The sequence below is a fragment of the Barbatula barbatula genome, assembly GCF_947034865.1.
Source record: "Barbatula barbatula genome assembly, chromosome: 12".
NCBI classification, from domain to species: domain Eukaryota; kingdom Metazoa; phylum Chordata; class Actinopteri; order Cypriniformes; family Nemacheilidae; genus Barbatula; species Barbatula barbatula.
Genome location: NC_136775.1, coordinates 22,394,517 through 22,414,912, shown reverse-complemented (window position 1 = coordinate 22,414,912; position 20,396 = coordinate 22,394,517). Strand labels below are relative to the sequence as shown.

The 20,396-nt window shown below is 39.4% G+C and overlaps 1 protein-coding gene across 1 annotated transcript in view; it reads right to left on the bottom strand.

The window, feature by feature from the left end:
- Positions 1 to 20,396, bottom strand: part of grik2 (glutamate receptor, ionotropic, kainate 2) — a 130,805-nt gene that overhangs the window by 43,310 nt on the left and 67,099 nt on the right. The window contains exons 7-9 of the mRNA XM_079468568.1: positions 10,629 to 10,772; positions 8,390 to 8,497; positions 7,469 to 7,582 (exon numbers count right to left, since the gene is read on the bottom strand). Coding sequence (XP_079324694.1) covers positions 7,469 to 7,582; positions 8,390 to 8,497; positions 10,629 to 10,772 — 366 coding nt within the window. The remainder of the gene's footprint in view (positions 1 to 7,468; positions 7,583 to 8,389; positions 8,498 to 10,628; positions 10,773 to 20,396) is intronic.

Sequence of the window (20,396 nt, the reverse complement as noted above, 5' to 3'; positions counted from 1 at the left end):
GTCTTTGATTAATATTGGTAAAAACATACTATTTCAGCATTATAAAGCACCCTTGATAAGCAGTATATGGAAATGATTTATGTTTTGCAGTGCTAATGTCAACAAACCTATTGAAACTTGAGTAGCTTTCCCTCAAAAAGCATATTTATTTTTTAATTGAAACAATAATTGTAAAGATATCATGTCATAAAATGATCTTCTTTCAATGGACCTCACAAAGTTTTTTCCTACTGTGCAAAACAAAGGGCTTGAGGGTCAAGAAATGCTTTACAGTTTTCTCAGGGTAAAAAAAGATGAGAAACAGAAACAGCAGATATTGCTGCAACAATAGCAATTAAAACAATAATCTATTCAGCAGATGGAGGAGATACAGCCCCTGAAGGCTAAGTCACCTTCCTTTACCCGCCTCCTAATTAAAATAGATTTCAACTTCGTAACAGAAAAGACACTGACTTACTTTCTCATGAATATTCTTAAATATTTTTACTCCAGACATCTGGTTGAAATCTTTGACAATATACTGTACATTGTGCAGGATACGGATGACAACATTTGGCTATTAATCACATTATGTTGGAAGGTACACCATAAATAATTAAAATAACTAAGAAAAAGGCCGTCTTTAAGAGAAAGCCGAAGCTTATTTTAATTTAGAACACAAAATGAACACAGAGAAAGAACATTAAGAGAAAAGAATGATGATAACAAATAGTAAAACAAAAATGAATTACTGTGGATAGGACCAGGGAAATATGTAGAAATATGTTAAGCACTATAAAACATTTAGTTAAACGGAAGAAAACAATTTTGAGGCAAGATTAGATTTTGTGTAAAGGTAATGCTACATCAGTCCACTGTGTCATGTCACACACTTGCTTTCTGCCACCTGTCCACGAATGCCGCCAGGTATGTTACTATCACGCAATCATTTTGTGTTAATGCTTACACTTTAGTCATACATTTCCTAAACAGCCTACATTTACAACAACTAAAAATAGACTGCACACTGAATTTTGAATTGATCTAAAGCATGGATCAATTCTGTATGTTAACTGCCGAAGTTTAGTGAGAGGCAAAAGTTTAGAATAATTGAGGAATATCAACACAGTGCCTGACAAACACTGTAATGAGAGTTTAGGTTCTTATAACAGTCTCTCAATCTGAAACAAACCTGGAGCATTTTCTCACAGTTTATTTATAATAAATAAAGTTTCCTTTCAGCAGTGGTACAGTGAAGACTTCAGAGGCAAACCTGAGGGCATTAAACTTTCATGTAAGGGCTGACATTCCCCTCTTCAGCATACCGCTCCTCTCACATTTATTCAGTGCCTTTTCTTCACTTTCATTCTTGACAGCTTTGATCCTGCAGCCTAACTCGGGCGACTGGCATTTGTAGCATTAATGTGCTCTGATTAGCCACTTAGAGCAAATAAAATAGTCATATAGATTTTTTATAGGGGTGACACAGGAAAAAAATATAAATATAAAAATACTGTCACTTTACGTACATGGCCTGATTTATTTAAAAAACAGACAAAAAAGACATGGTTAAAAAAGATGCATAAGATAACTTGGTTCAGTGTGGTTGCACTTTGTCTGTGTCAGAAAGTTGGTTGGTTAGTTAAAGGAAATCACCTGGATTAAAATATCCGTACCCTCTATCAAGCAGCCGCACTGGCCCAACTCCTTCAGGAGTTTGATTGATGTTGGATAATGTGAAGTTTGCTGGATAGGTAGTGGTCAACTGGTTAACAATGAGAAAGTAAAACTTTTCTATGGCCACAATTCTGAGCACACAAGAGGCGTCTGACTTGTCCCTTCAAAGATAGCACTCGTGACAACAGTGAGCAGCTCATATCCTTATGCGTAACAATGCTCTTTTAGTCAGTAACACTTATTTCACCCACCTGATGATCCGCAAGCAAATGTGACGATCACTGGAAAACACATACCCTGAATGCCCAAGCTTGTCACCCACGTCCGTTTGATGTCGCAAAACTCAAGGATTCAAATTGAGCTGCCCTTTTCAAATTGAACTACAAAATAGCTTCGAGGCTGTTGCCGAGCTAATAGTTCACGAGTTTGCCTCACGGATAGTATGCGTATTTGGCCTGCTGTCCCAGAGCAAGGGCTCCAAGATCGGTGATACCCCCCGAACTCAGAACACCTGTCCCTTGACCGGGGAGAGGCCCCGAGGCCCATTGTGTGCCTGAACCTGGTAGAAAATGAGTGCTGAGTTGAAACAGGCTAGTGGTGTGGGTTCGGGGTGGAGGAGGGATGTTGCGAGACATTCGGGAGAATGGAGGCAAGACGGCTCGACTATTTATTGGGCTAACAAGAAGATAACCCTGGCTGGATTCACCCTGCTGTGCGTGCCATGGAAAGTGCTTTTCTTGGTCCGCCTACAACGTTTGCACCAAGCCGTTGATGCGCGGCTTCGTAAGGATCAAGCCGGAATCCGTGTAGGAAGATCCTGCAGCAAGCAAATATTTATCCTACGAACCATCATGGAGCAGATGGAATATCAGCAGTGGCTCTCGATATATTTCATTTACTTTAGCAAAGCTTTCCCAAGCCTTCCATGGGGACAGATGGAGCAGTTTAGCAGACTTGGACTTACATTTATTCATTTGGCAGACGCTTTTATCCAAGGCGACTTACAAGTAGTTTTATACAGTGGCACATTACTGCAGAGCAATCAGGGATAAGGTGCCTTGCTCAAGGGCACTTCAGTCATGACCTGCTGGCACTGAGTTTAGAACCGGCAACCTTCTGATCACAAGCCCAACGCTCTAACCATTAGGATTGTGATTAAGACAATGGCTTAGTCTGTGAAGATCAGGCTCAGAATCAGCGGTTGAAAAAATAAGATCATGCATGTTGGATATACTCCCAGCTGAGTACCTATAACCATTGGCAACCCCCGAATTGAGGAGGTCGACCAATCTAGGAAGCAGAAGGCGACGCAAAACATGATGTAGTCTACCATATTGGGAAAGCTACAACAGTCATGTGAAGCTTCCAACCGTTATGGTGCAGGAATACCATCATCCTCGAGACAAAGTTATGATTGTTCAAATTCATTGGCATTCCAACGGCTATCCATGCATGTGAAACTATCTGTGAAGTGGCTCATCCTCATAAAGTCCGTAGAGCTCAAGAAGATGAAGACACTAGCTAGCTGCGTCTCAATTCGAAGGCTGGTTCCTCAGGAGGTTGCATTTGTTGGGCGCATACATCATCAAGGTTTATAATTTCATGTTTTATTTCAGTAAGCCAACCGTTACTTAATTTCAATGTAGGAATAAAACTAGAATGATAACATTGATTTTTTTTCTGATCTTGTAGCAGCAGCAGATCATTTTGCAAATGTGGAACAGAATGTGGACAAGGTATGTGAGTCATTTTTTCCCCTTTTGGGATGGCACTACAAGGCGTCGGCCGTTTGCAGAGCGTAGGGATCTGGCGGGTACAGATTACTTTTTAGGAGAAATAATTGTTAATTTTAGAATGTTTTTAATTGAAATGAGACAACCTCGATGATGTATGCGGTCAACAAATGGACCTCCGGAGGGCGCAGCCGCTATTGGGATGAAAGGTCGACCCTTTACAGACTACGTGTGAATGTACGAGTAAGTACAGTTTTTTGGTATATACCAATCTGCATTTGTTAGAGTTTTAAATCCAGCTAGATCAAGTACAATTGCTTTAAATTACTTGATTATTATATAAAATTAACATTATTAACTTAGTAATTTACCTGCTAAGTAAATAATGTCCTTCAAAGTCACTAGAGGAAAAACATCTCTAACATTTTAATAATTTTCTGTTAAAGGGAAATTGTGATTGTGACTGTGATTATATTTCTATTTTAAACCATTGCATCATTTGACGGCAATGAGTTCATCATCAGATTGTTGCAACAACAAAGTGATCAAATTTCTGCCAGGTTTCAGCTGGTTATTTTTTTATTTTGTGGAGGAAACTCAAATAATTGAGGAAGCACGTGAAAGTAAGCAATAAGAGTTATCAGAAAATATATTTTTGTGTTAGCACATGGTGTCAGGTCCCGGGTCTGCTCTGGAGTGTTTCGCCCGCCTGTGGGAACTCGCGCTTCAGGCATTTCCTCTCCCCCCGGCATGGGCCTAGCACCCTGGGAGGGTTTCTCAGCATGAGGCAGTCAGACATGACCTTCTTCAGGCCAACAAACACCCTCCCCACCGGTCCAGCCATACCCCACCAGCCCTGGAATTACACTCGTCTAACTAAGTTTTCTTTTCTGTATTGTTAGATCTCTCTGTCTGGGTGGTTCTGAATAAAACCTGCAATTGAATCCTTGTGTCTGTATCCCTGACAGAACAAACACACCATCAACATGGATTCAGCAGGAGCTGACCCCAGGCGCAGTGCTTGGATGCAGTAAGTAGCGATGCCTCGACCCGAGGATATGAAGCGGCACCTCTCTCATTTGAGACAGGGTTCGGACCGCCATTGGATTCAACTTTATTGTCATTACACATATACAAGTACAGTGTAACGAAATGTAGTAAGAAGAAAAATACAGCATACATGGGGAAGGTGAGGAGAAAAACAAGCCCACAATACACCATAGACAAGACTTGCAACAGGGGAAGTAATCCAGCTCCGGCAAGCAGCCATCCGGTCCTGCAGCCATGACGGTGCTGGTCGCAGACCCACTTGTCAGGCTGGCGGTTCAAAGCGTTGGAGGCGAGGGATCTGGGGATGGGAGACCGCCTCAGTCGAGTTTGGCATATGTGTGTGTGATAGTTTGTAATCAGTAGAATGGGGGAGGGACGCAAGAGCGTCTCACCGCAGTGTTCTACACAGGGTTGATTTCCAGCAGCAGCCTTGGCCGAGGCTGATACAGGGGAGTCGAAAAAGATAAGATTGCGATTGTTTAGTCTTGGGGCGAGAAACTGCATTGCAGTTCCACGGCTACTCTCTTTGTACATTTTGGTCTCCAACAACATACATTTTTCTTTGCAAAGTCGTGAGCTTCTCCATGATAGATATTGCGGTTAATAGTCTCAGTTTCAGTGCTGACCGCTCTCCCCACTACTTCCATCATGACGGGCAGCCTTGAGAGACTTTGGACAGCTGTTCCCGTTTTCTGAATTCCTCGATAACCCAGGGCAAATCCAACCAGCAGAAGACCTGTTATCATGGTTCCGAATAGGTAGATATCTTCAATGTCCTCCACGGAAAGACCTGCCAGACACAAGATCCACCATCTCTCCCATGCGTCCATCGTGTTGCCGGCTGCGAACGTTCCGTCAGGGCAGTCAGGTTCCCCAAACCCAAGCTTCCCGTCGAGAAGATGGTGTCAATTGCGTTGAGAGACCAGTTGATCAGATCCATAATTTTCAATTGCAGAGCAGTGCAGAGAGAGTCTCTCAATAGATGAGACAAGACAGAAGAGCAAGCAGGGAAAAGCAGAACGAGAGCAGAACGAGAAGAGTTATTTATTTTAGTTAGTTATTTTGGGGCATTCGTGGTTTGTAAATCACAATTCTCACATATATTGGGTGCACAGTTCTGTTGTGGCCTGGAGCCCGTCATGTCATGTGTCTTGTTTGGGTTCTGCTTGCTCTCCTGTCTCTGTTTCTTGTCTTCTGCAGGTGGACCCCAGCAACCTGACCGGAGTTCCGGTAGAGTACCACAATCTTGGGGCGGTCTTCAGCAAGATTCTAGCCACCACTCTGCCTCTGCATGGCCCCTACGACTGCGCCATTGATTTCAACCCGGGCACTTCTCCGCCTAGGGGTCGCCTATCCATTCCCGAAAGAGAGACTATGGACCGTTACATACGTGATACCTTCCAGTCTGGGCTCATCTTCCACTCCTCCTCCCCTGCTGGTGCGGGGTTCTTCTTCGTTCAGAAGAACGATGGCTCTCTGCACCCTGTATAGATTATCATGGCGCTCCTACCTATTCGGTCAGGAGACTACTCGGCGTACGTTGGTGCAGCAGGGGGTCCCAATACCTAGAGGACTGGGAGGGCTATGGAGCAGAGGAGAGGCGGGCATAGGCTCGCGCTCCAGGCGTTTCCTCTCCCTCCAGTGTGTGCCCAGAGTTTCTCAGCATGCGGCAGTCAGACCTCACCTCCCTCGGGCTGACAACACCATCCTAGAATTATTCTGCATAGTCTACATCTCGTCTGTTGGCTCCCTGGAATTACTCTAGTCTGCCTGCCCCCTAGAATTACTATCGTCTGCATCAAGTCGGCTGGCTCCCTGGAATTACACTCGTCTGCTGGCTCCCTGCGATTACTCTTGTTTGCATCGAGTCTGCTGGCTGCATTGTGTTATCTCTGTATTATCTGAATAAAACCTTGTCAACCACAATTGTATCCTCATGTCTGTATCTCTTTACTATTACTGCCATGATCCTGCCCTTGTCGGGAGTTTTCTAGTTCTGTGGACAGGGTTGTGACAGTATCATGTATTTTGTGTTTGTGTTCTGTGTGGAAACACGTGGCCAATGTTGTGACTTTGCAGCAAGTGTTCCCCTGCCTCATGCCTTGTTCCCGCCCCTTGTTTCCCATATCTAGCTCTTAGTGTTTCATTCCCCTTACCTGTCCAGTGTCATTATCCATCGTTAGTTTTCCCCATTTAAGGCCCTAGTGTTATCTGTCCCTTGCCGGTTTGTTATTGGTCGTCCTCAGTCCGTGTGAAGTATTCACCTAGAGAAATATCTTGTTCCTATTTTGCCGTGACATGTTTTGTGGACTTATTATTTTGTCATCTGGACTTTCTTTGTTTTGCCCCCTTGTGGGAAGTTTTTGTTTTGTGTATGTATTGTTTGGTTTGCCTCTTTGAGGGTTTTTCTATTTTATTAAAAGTCATTGTTTCCCATCACTTCTGTCTGCGCTTTAATTGACAATTCCTAAACACACAAAGCCATATAATATATGTAACTTGATTTCTTACATAATTCGTCTACAAAAATATAGTTTTCTTCGGTTCATCAATAGCTACATCTAAGAAGATGACAAGAACAAAGCTGCTATCTTGATTGGTGGTGAGAGACCGGAATGGATGGAAGAGCCTCAAAGCACAAACTCCGCCATTCAGTATGATCTGACACTAGTGAGCTGCCTTTGGCTTCAAATATCACAGAAGTTTGACAAAAGAAGGTAAAGGAAGAAATAAAGATTTGTCTTTTGAGGAATAATATGGTGTTTTGGGGGATGATATCACAGCAGTGTATGGGATGTATGTTTCAAATACTATAGAATACAAAGAACACATGCACATAACCAACAACTATATTTCAGAGTAGCAATGCTATATTCAGTTGTGTTTCTACCCAGAAGAGACACGTGACCCAATTTTGAGTTTTAAACAATTTATAACCCCTGCTCTTCCGTATAATTTTACAAATGATGGGGCTACATTATCACTAATGATCAAAGTTAAGCAAGTAGATGCTTTTAATTTTTATTTACCAGTATAGTGGACACCACCAGAGATCTGTTGGAGAGAGAGTCCGTCACATTCGTTGTTTTCCCCTTCTGGTTTTCCGTCATGTTTAAACCGCTCACAGAATCCCATGTGCCAATCTGCAAAAAAAGCATAATCACAAAAGAACTGAGATGACTGGCTGAATGAGAAGAGGTGATGGGCTCTATGAGATATTGGGCTCCAGTATACTGTATGTAGACACATTAAAACAGTTGAACCAAAGAGATGATATACTGTATATTCATGTGTCTAATTGCTGGGGCTTTGGAAGTCTAGGGCCCCAACCAATGTGCCTGACATACATGGTCAGTAATCATGCACTGACAGAATCAATGAAACATCACCTCATCTTGAGGAATGTTGTCTGAGTTCTTTAGCCAATGGACCATGATTTAGACCTGCAGGAAGTGTTGTGCCTACTATAAAGCTTTGAGAGATCAGAAAAAATATAAAGAGGGAATTGCTAAAACAGAAGAAGTGATGAGCATCAGCATCTCATTTCTCAAAACAGTCTCATTTACTGCAGAGTATCCTCTTGAGAAGCATCGGCTCAAAACAAGATCGCAGAGTAAAGACATGCATATTTAACCATAAAAAAACGAAGTACTTCAGAAAACACCAGGCCTGTAGTTTGTAATTGCAAATCACCTGTTTAATTCAGCTTTCATGAGGCTAAAGGGCCACTGAGGGCTTTATTATTAATGGGATAAATTATTCATTGGCGGTTCAGCCGCATGCAGAAGAGAACTAGGAGGTCACGGTTTGCTTGAAGGCTCTCTGTGTGTGGGGGGGGATTTAGATTTTTTGGCAGTAAGCGAGTGTGTTGGTGGGTAGTGTATCTGTGCCTATGAAGCAGCAGGTACACAACTACTGACATGTGAAATATACATTGAAAGCAGAGTTACCTTTTCCAAGCCTTCTTCCTTCAGGCTGATCACATCCAGATCGAAATCTGTCCTCAAGCCGTTGGTTCTGTTGAAATTTATCCGTCCGGTCAACCCGTCCCAGTGGGCCTGTACGTGTGAGAAAAATAATCATTACAACTGGCCTGCACCAACCGAGATGAATTCTTCCTGTCTGGCCAAATGGAGAAAATACATCATTTATCAGAAGGTACCTATCACCTCCAGTGGAGACTGACTCTTGGTCACACATACAGAAAGCAACCACATTTTTCAAAGAACCATCCATAGATCTATATTTAGGGAGCATTTGTAGCCATTCATCTGTAATCTGTGCAGTTGTGAACATTACAGTTGTGTACAATAGTTCACAATAGGAAATCGTTGTAGTGACTAATCCTATGAAAACCTGCTTATATTTCGTCCCGAAATGAAAAGAAAAAAAGTCATATGTTGTATTAAAACATGAAAGGACATTATTAAAATAATTATAAAACATCTTACTTCCACTTTCTGATTGGATGAGCTACTGTTTGAATACTTGATTCTGATTGGCTAGAAAGTGTGGATTAAAACCGTTTACTGCAATGGGTAGTTCCAATTAGTTTAATAACATTTGAAATAAACTGACAAAATATCTGCAATTTTCACCTGTCTGGTAAGAAATTACACTATAAACATCAATAATAGCTTTAACTTGGCAAATGAACATTGGATAAGCGGTATAAACCACAGCTTGCCGTGCTTCGCGTCAGGTGGTTCTTGACCTCCACGTCGAGCAATAAAACCCATTAATGCAATGCTACCTGCGGTTTATCCCTTATGTATTTTAGTGCTGTTGCATTTGTATAGCAATAAGTTGCCATCTGAGTCAATTGTGTTACTGGTAACTTGAGTGGTTTAACCACGATAAAATCGTATTATCATAAAATAGTAAATTACACATTTTTATTCTTATTAAAGATGAAATAAAAGAAATACTATCAAAAATACTACTTGATGTATTTCAATTGTATTATTTAAATTGTATTTGCATGTGCTTATTTGCCATTAATAATAATATTATACAGAAACAAAGATCTAGATTTTTTTAAATATATATTTTGAATACGTTTAAATTTTAATATGATCTTGTTGATGGCTTTTTTATGCGAGTCATCAATGTATGGCACACAAAGTTGATATTTACTCCACATGCTCTGTTTTAGACCTGTACCATTTACCTGTCTATATTAGAGCTCTGCCATGTTCAAAGAAATACAATGTCAACAGACAAGCGGCTCTATTTCATCTGTGCTATAAAGAATATCAGCACTGCTTTTGCAGTTGTCTTCCTCTACAGCCCCAGGCTTTGCTTAAAACCTGAATAAAGAAGATCTGTGGAAAGGTGGGTGATGGGTGGGACATTTAGGTCCATTTAAATACTCACAGAAGGACAACCACCTTGCTTTAATATCTCTGCAGCATTATGTCTTTTCTAGTCTTTGGTTGGCAAATACACGGCAAGAAAAGAAAGCTTTTAGTCAGTCTAAATATAGGCATCAGAATGACAGGGAGAGTTCAGATTAGCCGTCCTAGTTTTCCTCGAAATAGAACAGAGAAGAATCATTTCCGGAGATTAAGATAAATTTCCTGCCTTCTGCGCCAGAGCTCTGTGAGGCTGATATTCAGGTCTCAAAAACAAGCAAATATATACACAAGCACACATAGCCTAAGTGAATTCACTAACCACTCACGCTACTTTTGGACACTGCCTTTAAGGGCTGCATAAGACGGTGTAGCAACTGCTTTGTTTTAACTTAAGTCTTTTTTTTAAGAGAAAGTGTGTCTCTTATGTAAAAGAGTCTAATATTGATTGAACCTTGTTTATAAAAACCTGTGCTTTTTGGTTAAGGCACTTTATACTTCTACCATCAGTGGAAAGTTTATGTAAAAGAAAGGTGCTGTGTACAAGAGCTAAATGAAGCATCTGAGATGTAATGTGACGGTATACGGTCCCAGGGAAGTATGAAAATGTGTGCTAGTCTGCTGTATTCTTCCCTGAAGCAGTTGTTTGCGTTCTTCTCCTCCATACTTTTGTAAAGTATACATAACTTAAATATCCTAATTTAACTAAGGCCTAGTCCTGGTTTAAACTAATCCTTGTTCTGGAAACCAGCCCATAATGTCTTAAGAAACAATTCTTGGAATCACCCTTATACGTACTTTAAGTGGAATTCTCCTGTAATGTGTGATGCAATACCTCTTTGATGAGAGTCAAGAAGCGGTTGCCAAACCGCCAGGGCTTGTGGCGGTTGCACTGGAGTGAACTGACGGTGGTTTGAGGAGACTGCTGGACAGCCACGGCCACCACGTGCACCGCATCATACATCAAGGCTGCATCTGTCTGGAAACACACACAAACACACACGGGTCATTCGGTCATCAGCGACACACCTGAGGACTTTTAATCGAGCTTGCAGAAGACGTTAAAAACTTCACAATGTGCAACTGGAGCACATTCAACTCAACGTCCAATCACAGATCACGTCTAACAATGAAAACGTGTCAGGGAAGCCTTCAGTTTACTAGCGCACCAACTGACGGCCCAAAATCTAATTAGTGTTTGCCTTGGATGATTGAAAAGCAATCACAACACCCAGACTCCCAGACTGGGCCAGTATGGAAATGATGCCTGAAGGGGCTTCAGAAATTGCTATCCTGTCAAATAAATCACAGCCAAACCTGTCATTTTCCAGCTTTTGTCTCTGATTGTCTGCCGCAAGGTTGTGGCTAAAGATGGGTCTGCCCTGATATTACCGCGACTTCACACAAGCCTGTTTGTACGGCTGCTGTGAAATGAATCAGAGATAAACCAGCGTGTCTGAAGACGACAGCCTGACTGGAAGTCCTGAGTTAATAAGAAACTACATTTCCAAAGGAAAACAAACAGAAGCATATTTCAGAAATGTAAGCATTTGAAATGAATTACATTAATCATGCAAAGGGGTCTCAAGCTTTATCAAAGGTTTGGAGTGAGATTACATTTCTTAGGGTAGGTGCCACTCAAATTCGGCCCGCCTATTTCTCTCAAGTTTTGCTATGCTAAAGGACAGCGAAATTCATCCAAATAAGACAAGTTGTATAATATATTTTTAAATGAATAATCATATACATTTGCCCCCAAACAAGATCAACGTACATACTGCACACATATAGCAGGTTTGTAGAACTTGCCCTGATTGTGTATATGAGCCGTGTGTGTTAAACATTACTGAAATGTTAACCAGCGCGCTCTGCCTTAAGAGATGTAGCCTAGTCTTATCATAGCTGAAAAGAATATGAATACAGTAGAATTTAAAGCTACGCTAAAGCTTCTTGCAAAGCAGATGGAGAGTTTTTGACTGCATTTTAGCACGATTTGGATAAAAAACCAATACAAAAAATGAAGGATGCATGACATGGTTTAATATAAAGACTCTTTAATACTGCTCAAAAGTGCCATGTTTACACCAATATTACATAACGTTGTAAGATTAATGTAAGTTAAGGTGAATAGGTACATTACATTTTAATGTAATTTAAGAGAAAAAAACATTGTTATTATTGCTCTTAAAATTGTAATCATGATTTTAAATGTCAAATAAAACATTAAACTCATTAAACTGCATGTAATATTCTTTTAAACTATTTGAGCGTGATCATTGCAGGTTTTGCATTAGTAAATCTTCACATTGTTTCTTTTAACAGCATGAAACATTTATTTAAACCAACAATGAACCGAAAGCGAGTGAAAAACGTCTCTGAAACCGTGACTTCTGTGATAAATTCGTTAAAATGAATGAAGCTGACAGCGTGGAACTCGCGCCATAACTGGCCATCTCTGTCAGCTAGAGTGAAGTGCGCTGCACGCAACGAAGGAAGTTTTGTTACACCGACGACTCATCTAAACTTCTGATTGGTCATTATGTAGTGTGCGTCTATGATTGGTTGTAATGCTCAGCGCTGTGAGTAACACGGAAACAAAACATCTGAAGCACAGTGATCAGACGTAAACGTATTAATCCTGTAACCAACACGTTCGTTCATCTGCACATTTTATTTGCCTCGTCTATGAATTGTAATAAAGCGGGACAAGTTGTCCCTTTACTTCTCAGCATAAGAAGTGTTGTGCATGAACAGGCTGAAATGCGTGTGTACACCACTTACATACGAAGAACACTAGTATATTATAAAAGCGATAATCCCCCCAATCTGTATAGATTTCTTTGTAAACACAAAGAAAGATATTTGGAAGAACGTTAGCAACTGACATTTCTGGGACAGCACTGAATACTGAATACATTTAGAAATTAAATGTTAATTTACTTAATTTAAACAAGTTAATTCAACACGATTGGTTAAGTGGTTTTACCAGTTCCCAGCAAGCTTTGCGTAAGACTACATTTAGGAAGTGCATTTTGAAATTTAGTGTATGTGCGTTTTAGTAAAAAGATACAGACTTATTTGCGTTTGTTGTTCTTTTATCTTTGAGATTTAGAATAGCTTTTAGCTTTGAGGTTACCCTTGTTCAGAAAAGTGTATTGCCTCATTCAAAGAACATTAACTCTGATAATGCCGGTGGTGAGATGTCGCTCATTTAGACTTACATGCAGGCATTTATGCATTACAACAAAAAGTACTAATGAGATTTTAGTACATAAACGTACAAGTACAATTTAGTAATATCAACTAAATTAATTTAAGTAACGATTACTTTTCTTATATTTGTAAGTTAAACTAGTTTAATTTAGTCAAGCTTACTTACAGTAATTGAATCAATGTAATGAGTTTGCAAAACTTTATTAAGAAAACTAATTAATGTAGCAGGAGAAATGTAAAGCCACCATGAAATGGAAGGTGCGATGCAGGGACGTGCACAGGGGGGTTGCTCAGGTTGCCAGGGCAACTGCCCATGTGCCCTTCTCGACACACGTGGCCCTTCCGAGATGGAAAATAAATAAATACTTCATACAATGGATGCAGAATTTCACATAGGTCTAGATAAAAAACGCAAAGCCTCATTCAATTCCATATTCAGGCAACGAAAGTGTAAGTCAGAAGGGGAAGGGCAAACTCTGTTTACATGGGTGCAGCGCTGCATGCGACCGACACCTGAGCTGAGCCTGCATGAGCGACCCTAGAAAGAGATTGTCGCGGTTGTCGGCTGAGACGACTCAACGCTGTCTAGCGTGGCCGTACGTCCGGATTTACGTACGTCCACATCATAACGGTAACGTGCTGAAACGTGAGACCTCATTTAATCCGGAATGGACAAAAGAGCAGTAGAGACACTTTTCATGGATGTCGCTGTGAAGTGGACGTTAGTAGTCAAGGGACATGAGACATGCCAGCAAAGAAAAACAAAAGTAACCGACGAGCTGCAGGTACATCTTCAGATCAAATATTTTTTCAAAAAATTGTCTGCCAATGAATAGAGTAGACTGTTTCAGAATCACTGTATCATGATATCACCAATATGATGTACAAAATTGTATTGTAGTTGCGAGTACACCAGAGTCCTATGCAATAATTCTTGCCTCAATAAATGCTGCAAAGTGTCCAGTTTTGTTTTTGGTGTTATGGAAATGGCCACCATTACGTTGTCAGAAAAGGTGAGTTTGTGATGTATAACAAATGAACGATCATCATCATCAAGTTTTATGAAATTAATTAAAGTTTTCATAAATCCAGGCTGAGTTTGCCACGTTTAGCTTAAATAATAAGACAGATAGCTTGAAGACAAGCAGCCTAGGCTACTATTGTTTTGGTAGGTAGGCATTAGGCAAACTAAGCTACATGTCTGCTGATAGTTAGTTTCTCACTTTTCGTTTTAGCAAGAAGAATGAATGATGGAAGTAATGCATTACATTTATTATTTTATTCAAAACGGTTAAATGCCTGAATCCTATCACTATTTCTGGTATTGTTTGAAGCCAAGATGCCCACTGAAAAGAGGCAGATTCAGGAGAGACAATTCAAGGAGTTATTTTGATAGGGATATTGATGTAGGGATTTTTATGACTCAAGTCATGTTTTTCTATTTTATTATTAGTACAAGTTAAGATGATTGAGTGCTGTATTTCAGTGTTTTACTTCTTTATATATATATATATATATATATATATATATATATATATATATATATTAATAAATACCCTGCTATTCTCAGTCCTTCATATAGCCCGTGAGTTTTTTTTGGGGGGGGTGCCCTTTTTTCAGGTATGAGCAACTGCCCCTCAAAATTCCTGTTCACGTCCCTGGTGCGATGTACTTATTTTCTGTATCAAATGAATTTTAAAAAATGATGGTGTGCAAGGATAAATCAATGATAATAATCCCTGCAACACTGTGTAAAACACTTAGAGTTTTCATGTTTAATTGCATGGTTTAACCGGTAAGATGCCCTAGAAGTGTTTGCTTTCCTAAATACCTCAAAATATCGTATCGTAGAACAAAGAAAAGTTTTCCCAGAAATGTCAGTTGCTAACATTTTTCCATATATACTGTATTTCATTGTGTTCAGCAGAACAAAGGCATATTTTGGTTTGAAACAACTTGAGGGTGAGTAAATGACAGTATTTTCATTTTTCAGTTTTAAAGAATATGTAGACAGCATTGACGACCTCCCACTCAGGGCCAGATTAACACTTCACTGTACCCTGGGCAACAATATTCAAGGGCCCCATCATCACAACCCCAGGATCACCATAATCTGGCAAAATACAGAATGAATTGCAGTAATACAGTCAATATACTCAATATTTGAATAACTAACTAATATGTACAAACATTTATATATAATTTAAATGATTGGTTAATATAAATACATACATGTATATATTTCCAAAATGGTATGTGTTTGTCTTTATAAATACAGAATAAATATGCACAGAACAAAGACATATATTACGTATAAACAAACTTTTATTCTGGATACAAAAAATCATCATCAATCGTTTGACAGCCTTAATTAATTCATTTAATTGTATATTAATTGTATTAAATTCACAGTTTGATTCTTTACAGAGTTCCACCGGAAGTTAAGTTTGAGCCACGTAGCGTTTGTTTATGTTGTTGCCGCTGTAACCATCTATAGACAGTTATTATAAATAAATGCTTTTTTCCCGACGTGCTAGCTGGTGCTACCTTTAAAAAGGTTTACGAATGACTATGAGAGGATCATAAAACCCTATAATAATAATAATAATCTATCCAAAGGAAGTGTTGCTGAAAGCCCATGCCATGGGTGTGAAAAGGCAGCGGGATGCGAGCGTCCAGCTTTGGGCTTCAGTCGCCAGCTGCTGGTCAGAATGACTAGAGGGGTGTTTGTGTGTACGGGAAGTTTGACTGGTGGCTTTTTCACACTGCTACAAAGCTGTCAATCACCCTCCTACCTCATTCTACACTTACACACAGATCGGCTTCATAATCACTTGTTCGCCATTCCACGTCTGTCAATCAATCAGAGTGCACGGGGAGCGCAAAGTGGCAGTTGCTGGTCTTAAAGGGAGATGAGACACCAAGCTGAGGCATAGGATGAGGCGTTGTCAGGCGGGAACGTGTCGTGAATTCACATGACCGATCACCCCATTCCCCTGATCCTGGCATCTGGCTAGGCCATTAAAAGGGGACCGCCGAGGTGGGGGCCCTGCTGCCTATCTGCAGAGAATACACATTATACTTAGTCACCCAGGCCACCGGTAAAGCAGCGTACGTCAACTAGGCGGGCTTATGCATTGTGAATAATAAATAAGTAATAACGTCGGACAAACAGAAGACAGAGCCCCCACCAGAATATTGAATGAGCGCCGCTATTACCTGTGTGTGTGTGTGTCTGTGTGTGTGTTAGCGCTGATGTGTGTGATGGAGCGGGGAAGATGGGGCTGGAATCAAAGCTCAGGGTGCATTCCATTTCGTGCCTTTGTTTTCTGCAGATTTTCATCAATGCTTCATGAATCTATTGGTCTGGTTTAATCTATACTAAAGCAACACATCCAGCCTGCAAAAGACAAAAGACTGGTGAAGCTAACGCAAGCCGAAGATTCTAGAGTAAATGAAGTATAGGATAACTTAACTTTATGTTTTATTCTGGCAAAAGTGGATATATTGGAAAACAAACCGGATCACTCGTATAAATATTTTCTATTAGTCCTAAAAACATGTTTGCGTTGCATTTATTTAATTATGTTTTCAATATATTAATGTATATTAAAGCGAAACAAGCACGTCAGTATAAAATACTGTCTGTTACAACATCCCCAAAATAAGAAGCATTTGAAGACATTTGTCTCCAGCTGGCTTTTGTTACTTCCTTTTGTACCAGGTAGCAACTTTCAGAATTTTATTTCCCTCTGTATTTTGTTCCTGGTTTCCTGTCTATAAAATGTACAATCTGATGAAGAGTCTTAATGCAGTTTGACTTAAAAAAACATTAGTTTTCATGATAGGTACAGAACATATAAGAAAAATTGACTGTCTCTGATTAAAAGCTTTTTATTTGATCACTATTTTTGCTATTTAGGTACACAGCTATATAGAGGCGAAGCAGGAAAAGGACAAAAAGAGGGAGAGAGATTGAGTATTGTGGCTGTGGACGCTGGAGAATGATGTACATTTCTATAGCCGAGCCCAACGGGCAAAAAGAAAAATAATTGAGTAATGCAACCACTTCACTCTATACACATCTCATTAAAATCAATTATGCCACTCCTGAATGAAATCAAAGCTAAACACTTAAAAAGCCGCTTTCCCCCTGTGTCAGCCGATGTGAGTCTTACTGCACATGTATTTCCATTGTGCACCCAATTCGCACTTGCTCTCCCGGCTTGTGCTGGAAGATTTAATCTTTTCTGCTTAGATTGCTTTCAACACTTTTTTGAATTGTTAGAATGTGGAGGTCTGCCAGGGAGGTTTCTCTTCATCCCTGCTCAGGGCTGGGTATAAACATTTTTATGTTATGTATTACAGTATCGCAATCTGAGATTAATTCATTAGCATTCATTCCAATGATTTCGTCTAAATTAAATAATTTAAATAGAAACATTTTCTTGTGTACCGTTTTCAAGTAATGTTTTTTTGGTCCTGGATCAATAATTCTTTTGGATTTCAACTAAGATATAGATGTTCAATATCTACTGTATTAGCATTTCCCATTCACCTCAATGGGCACATGCGGCTCTTAAAGAAAGCGACGAGTTAAAGCCATCTTTGCTCAGTGCAAACAGCGATCATTTACGCAGTTCTATAGAGGCAACAAAGCAGGCTTTTTCCCAAACACCCCACCGCATGAAATTTAAATGTGAACCTCTTGCAATGTGGGGTGTCCATGTGAGAAGCTGATTTGTTGCCTGAACTGTTTTTCAATGCACCGGAACAGGTCAGGGTTTAATTAAATAGTGGCTTATATTTTGATCGAACTGAATAATGGGCAACTTAAGAAAAGACAACTAAAATATATGAAAGCATTTAGTAAAAGCCACATTTAGATTCCATGGAGTTTAAAGATGAATTATTTTCGCTTTCTATGTTGCACAGTCCCTTTTCCTTTCTCCAAACGCAACGGAGGCTTTTGCAACCTAAACATGCTGACCCTCACCCCAGACGGAGTTCTACACAATGAATCTTCCCATTGGGAGGCTTGTGCACACACTACATCAGTGATGCTGTCAGTCACTCTGTGCTCTGCTTACAAAGCCCGGACTGCATCCAGGATGCTGAGGGCTATTGCTTCTGTGTTTGTGACTATTTTGCATGAATCCCTAGGCTAGAGTAATAAATACTTCATAGACACAAATGTGTACGCATGTGTGTGGATCAACAAAAGAAAAACAGCACAAGCACATTATGTTGGTTATAAGCAATGCTGCAGATAGGGAAAGTGTTTATTACAGTGGCCCAAAGGTGTAAAACTTCATAAAGCAGACTTAAAGCAGATAAAACTTCACAACCCGAAACACATTGACCCACAAAACTATATCAATAGAACGACGCATAGTAACTAAGCCGCAACACTGAACACCCAGAAATGCATATGTTTATTATTATGTTATTATATGTTTATTATTATTTCTAAAATCAGATTGCAGCATTTCAAAAGAACACATTCAGTTTACTTTTGAATGTTTTATAGAACAAAATAATTTTCATTTTAAAGAAAAAAAAGTTTCATTTTTATCATATTTATTATTTCTGATAATAGCCTTGTTTAAATTCTGTGAAGCTAAAATGCAGTTGAAGAGATGGAAAGAAAACCAGAGTGAAACGTTTTAGGCTCAGGGGTGTATGTGTCAAGGCCAGAATGAAATTCATTACTGAGATTAGTAGAGTCATATTAGGGCAGAAAATGATGACATTTGTTTTTTTCCGGGCTGATTGGATGTGTGATACGTGATGTGATGTTTGGTCCCTGAGGCCCCTACTTTTCATCGTTGGTTAAATTCAACATGGGGCCAAATTCTGTGTGTTTAATGAATAATTCTGACACTGATGTCCCCACACACAAAAACAGACTTGGTTAAGATTTTTCATTGACTTTTAATGTTTGTATTCTAAACAAATAATATTTTCTATTGCCTATTTCAAAAACATATCCCTGCGTCACTCTGTTTGGAGATGCCGGAAAACTATTTTTCTTCAGGAAAACGATTGTCTGTTGGTTCACTCGACTTAATTCACAACACTATCAACCATCTTTGTATAATGGTGTTGAGTATTCATCTTCTATTAATTCCTTTCTTGTATTTTTTTTGGACCACTAACCCAAACTTCCCATTGTGTCACAATGTTCTTCGATTAAAAAATTCACAAATCACTAACGATTTGCTTGAATTGATTCCTTAAACCATAATGTATGCATTGTATGTAATATGAGAATTGTGATTCATCACATGCCCAATGTTTTTTAATATACATTAAAATAAAAACATTAAGAGTTTTTAAGTTTCCACTGAGGCGTATAGGGTCCCTCCATTATAATGTTTACCTCAGTTGCATTGATGGTCAAAACCAAGACCAACAGACACCCAAGATCTTGCTTATGCTCCCCAGCTGCCTCCATTCCTTTTCACATTTTCTGATGTAACATCCAGAAAGTTATGCTGACCTATCCCTTAGTATTATTCACTAGTCCACATTACATGAGCACGGCTAGTCAGAGCTGGCTGATTTACATTGCAGTGGTATTCTGTCAATGACAAAACATCTTTCTATATTTGATCACAATCTCAAAATCACCCTCAAAATCTCAGCCCCAAATCCAAATGATTGAGTCTCCATTATTGATAAATAAACTGTAATAACTGGCCTTCATTGAGCTCAATGAATCATAAAATTGCTTGAGGAAGGGTGCGCGGAGTGTGATACTGGTGTGTCATTCTAATGAGAGTGTAGGTTGACAGCTAGAATCCTGCACAGACTAAATTACTTTTTTACATGTGATATATTTGCCAGTATCATTTAACCCTCGTGCATCAATAAAAAAACTCACACTTAGGCTGAAAATGTCCATGACCAAAACATATTATATATACTTGTTTTTGTCACATTTTTTACGACTTAATTTTCACCAGATTCAGTTCTTATCATAGCTACCGAACATTCATACGTTATTAGAATTTAAATACCAGTTGGTTGACATGGTGACCCTGTTGTTTTTCTATATACTACACGTCAAGCTGATTTTTTATTTATTATTAGAGTCTTGAAAATGTTATTAATCAACAACAACAATAATTTCAATGCGTTGATATTTCTTGAGCGGTGTCAAAGTTTCTAAAAAATAATCACACTTTGTTTCAAAATGGATAAAAAACCCTCATAAAATTATTACATATTCAATTATTGCTAATAATTACTTTTACTAACTTTAATGTTTTAACCATCTAGCTGCATTGTCTACCAAAAACTCGTTTATTCTCAGAGTTTAACCTTTTTGACCGTTGTTTTCATAATGCCACATCTATTATGGCTTTATGGTGAAAACGTCTCGGTT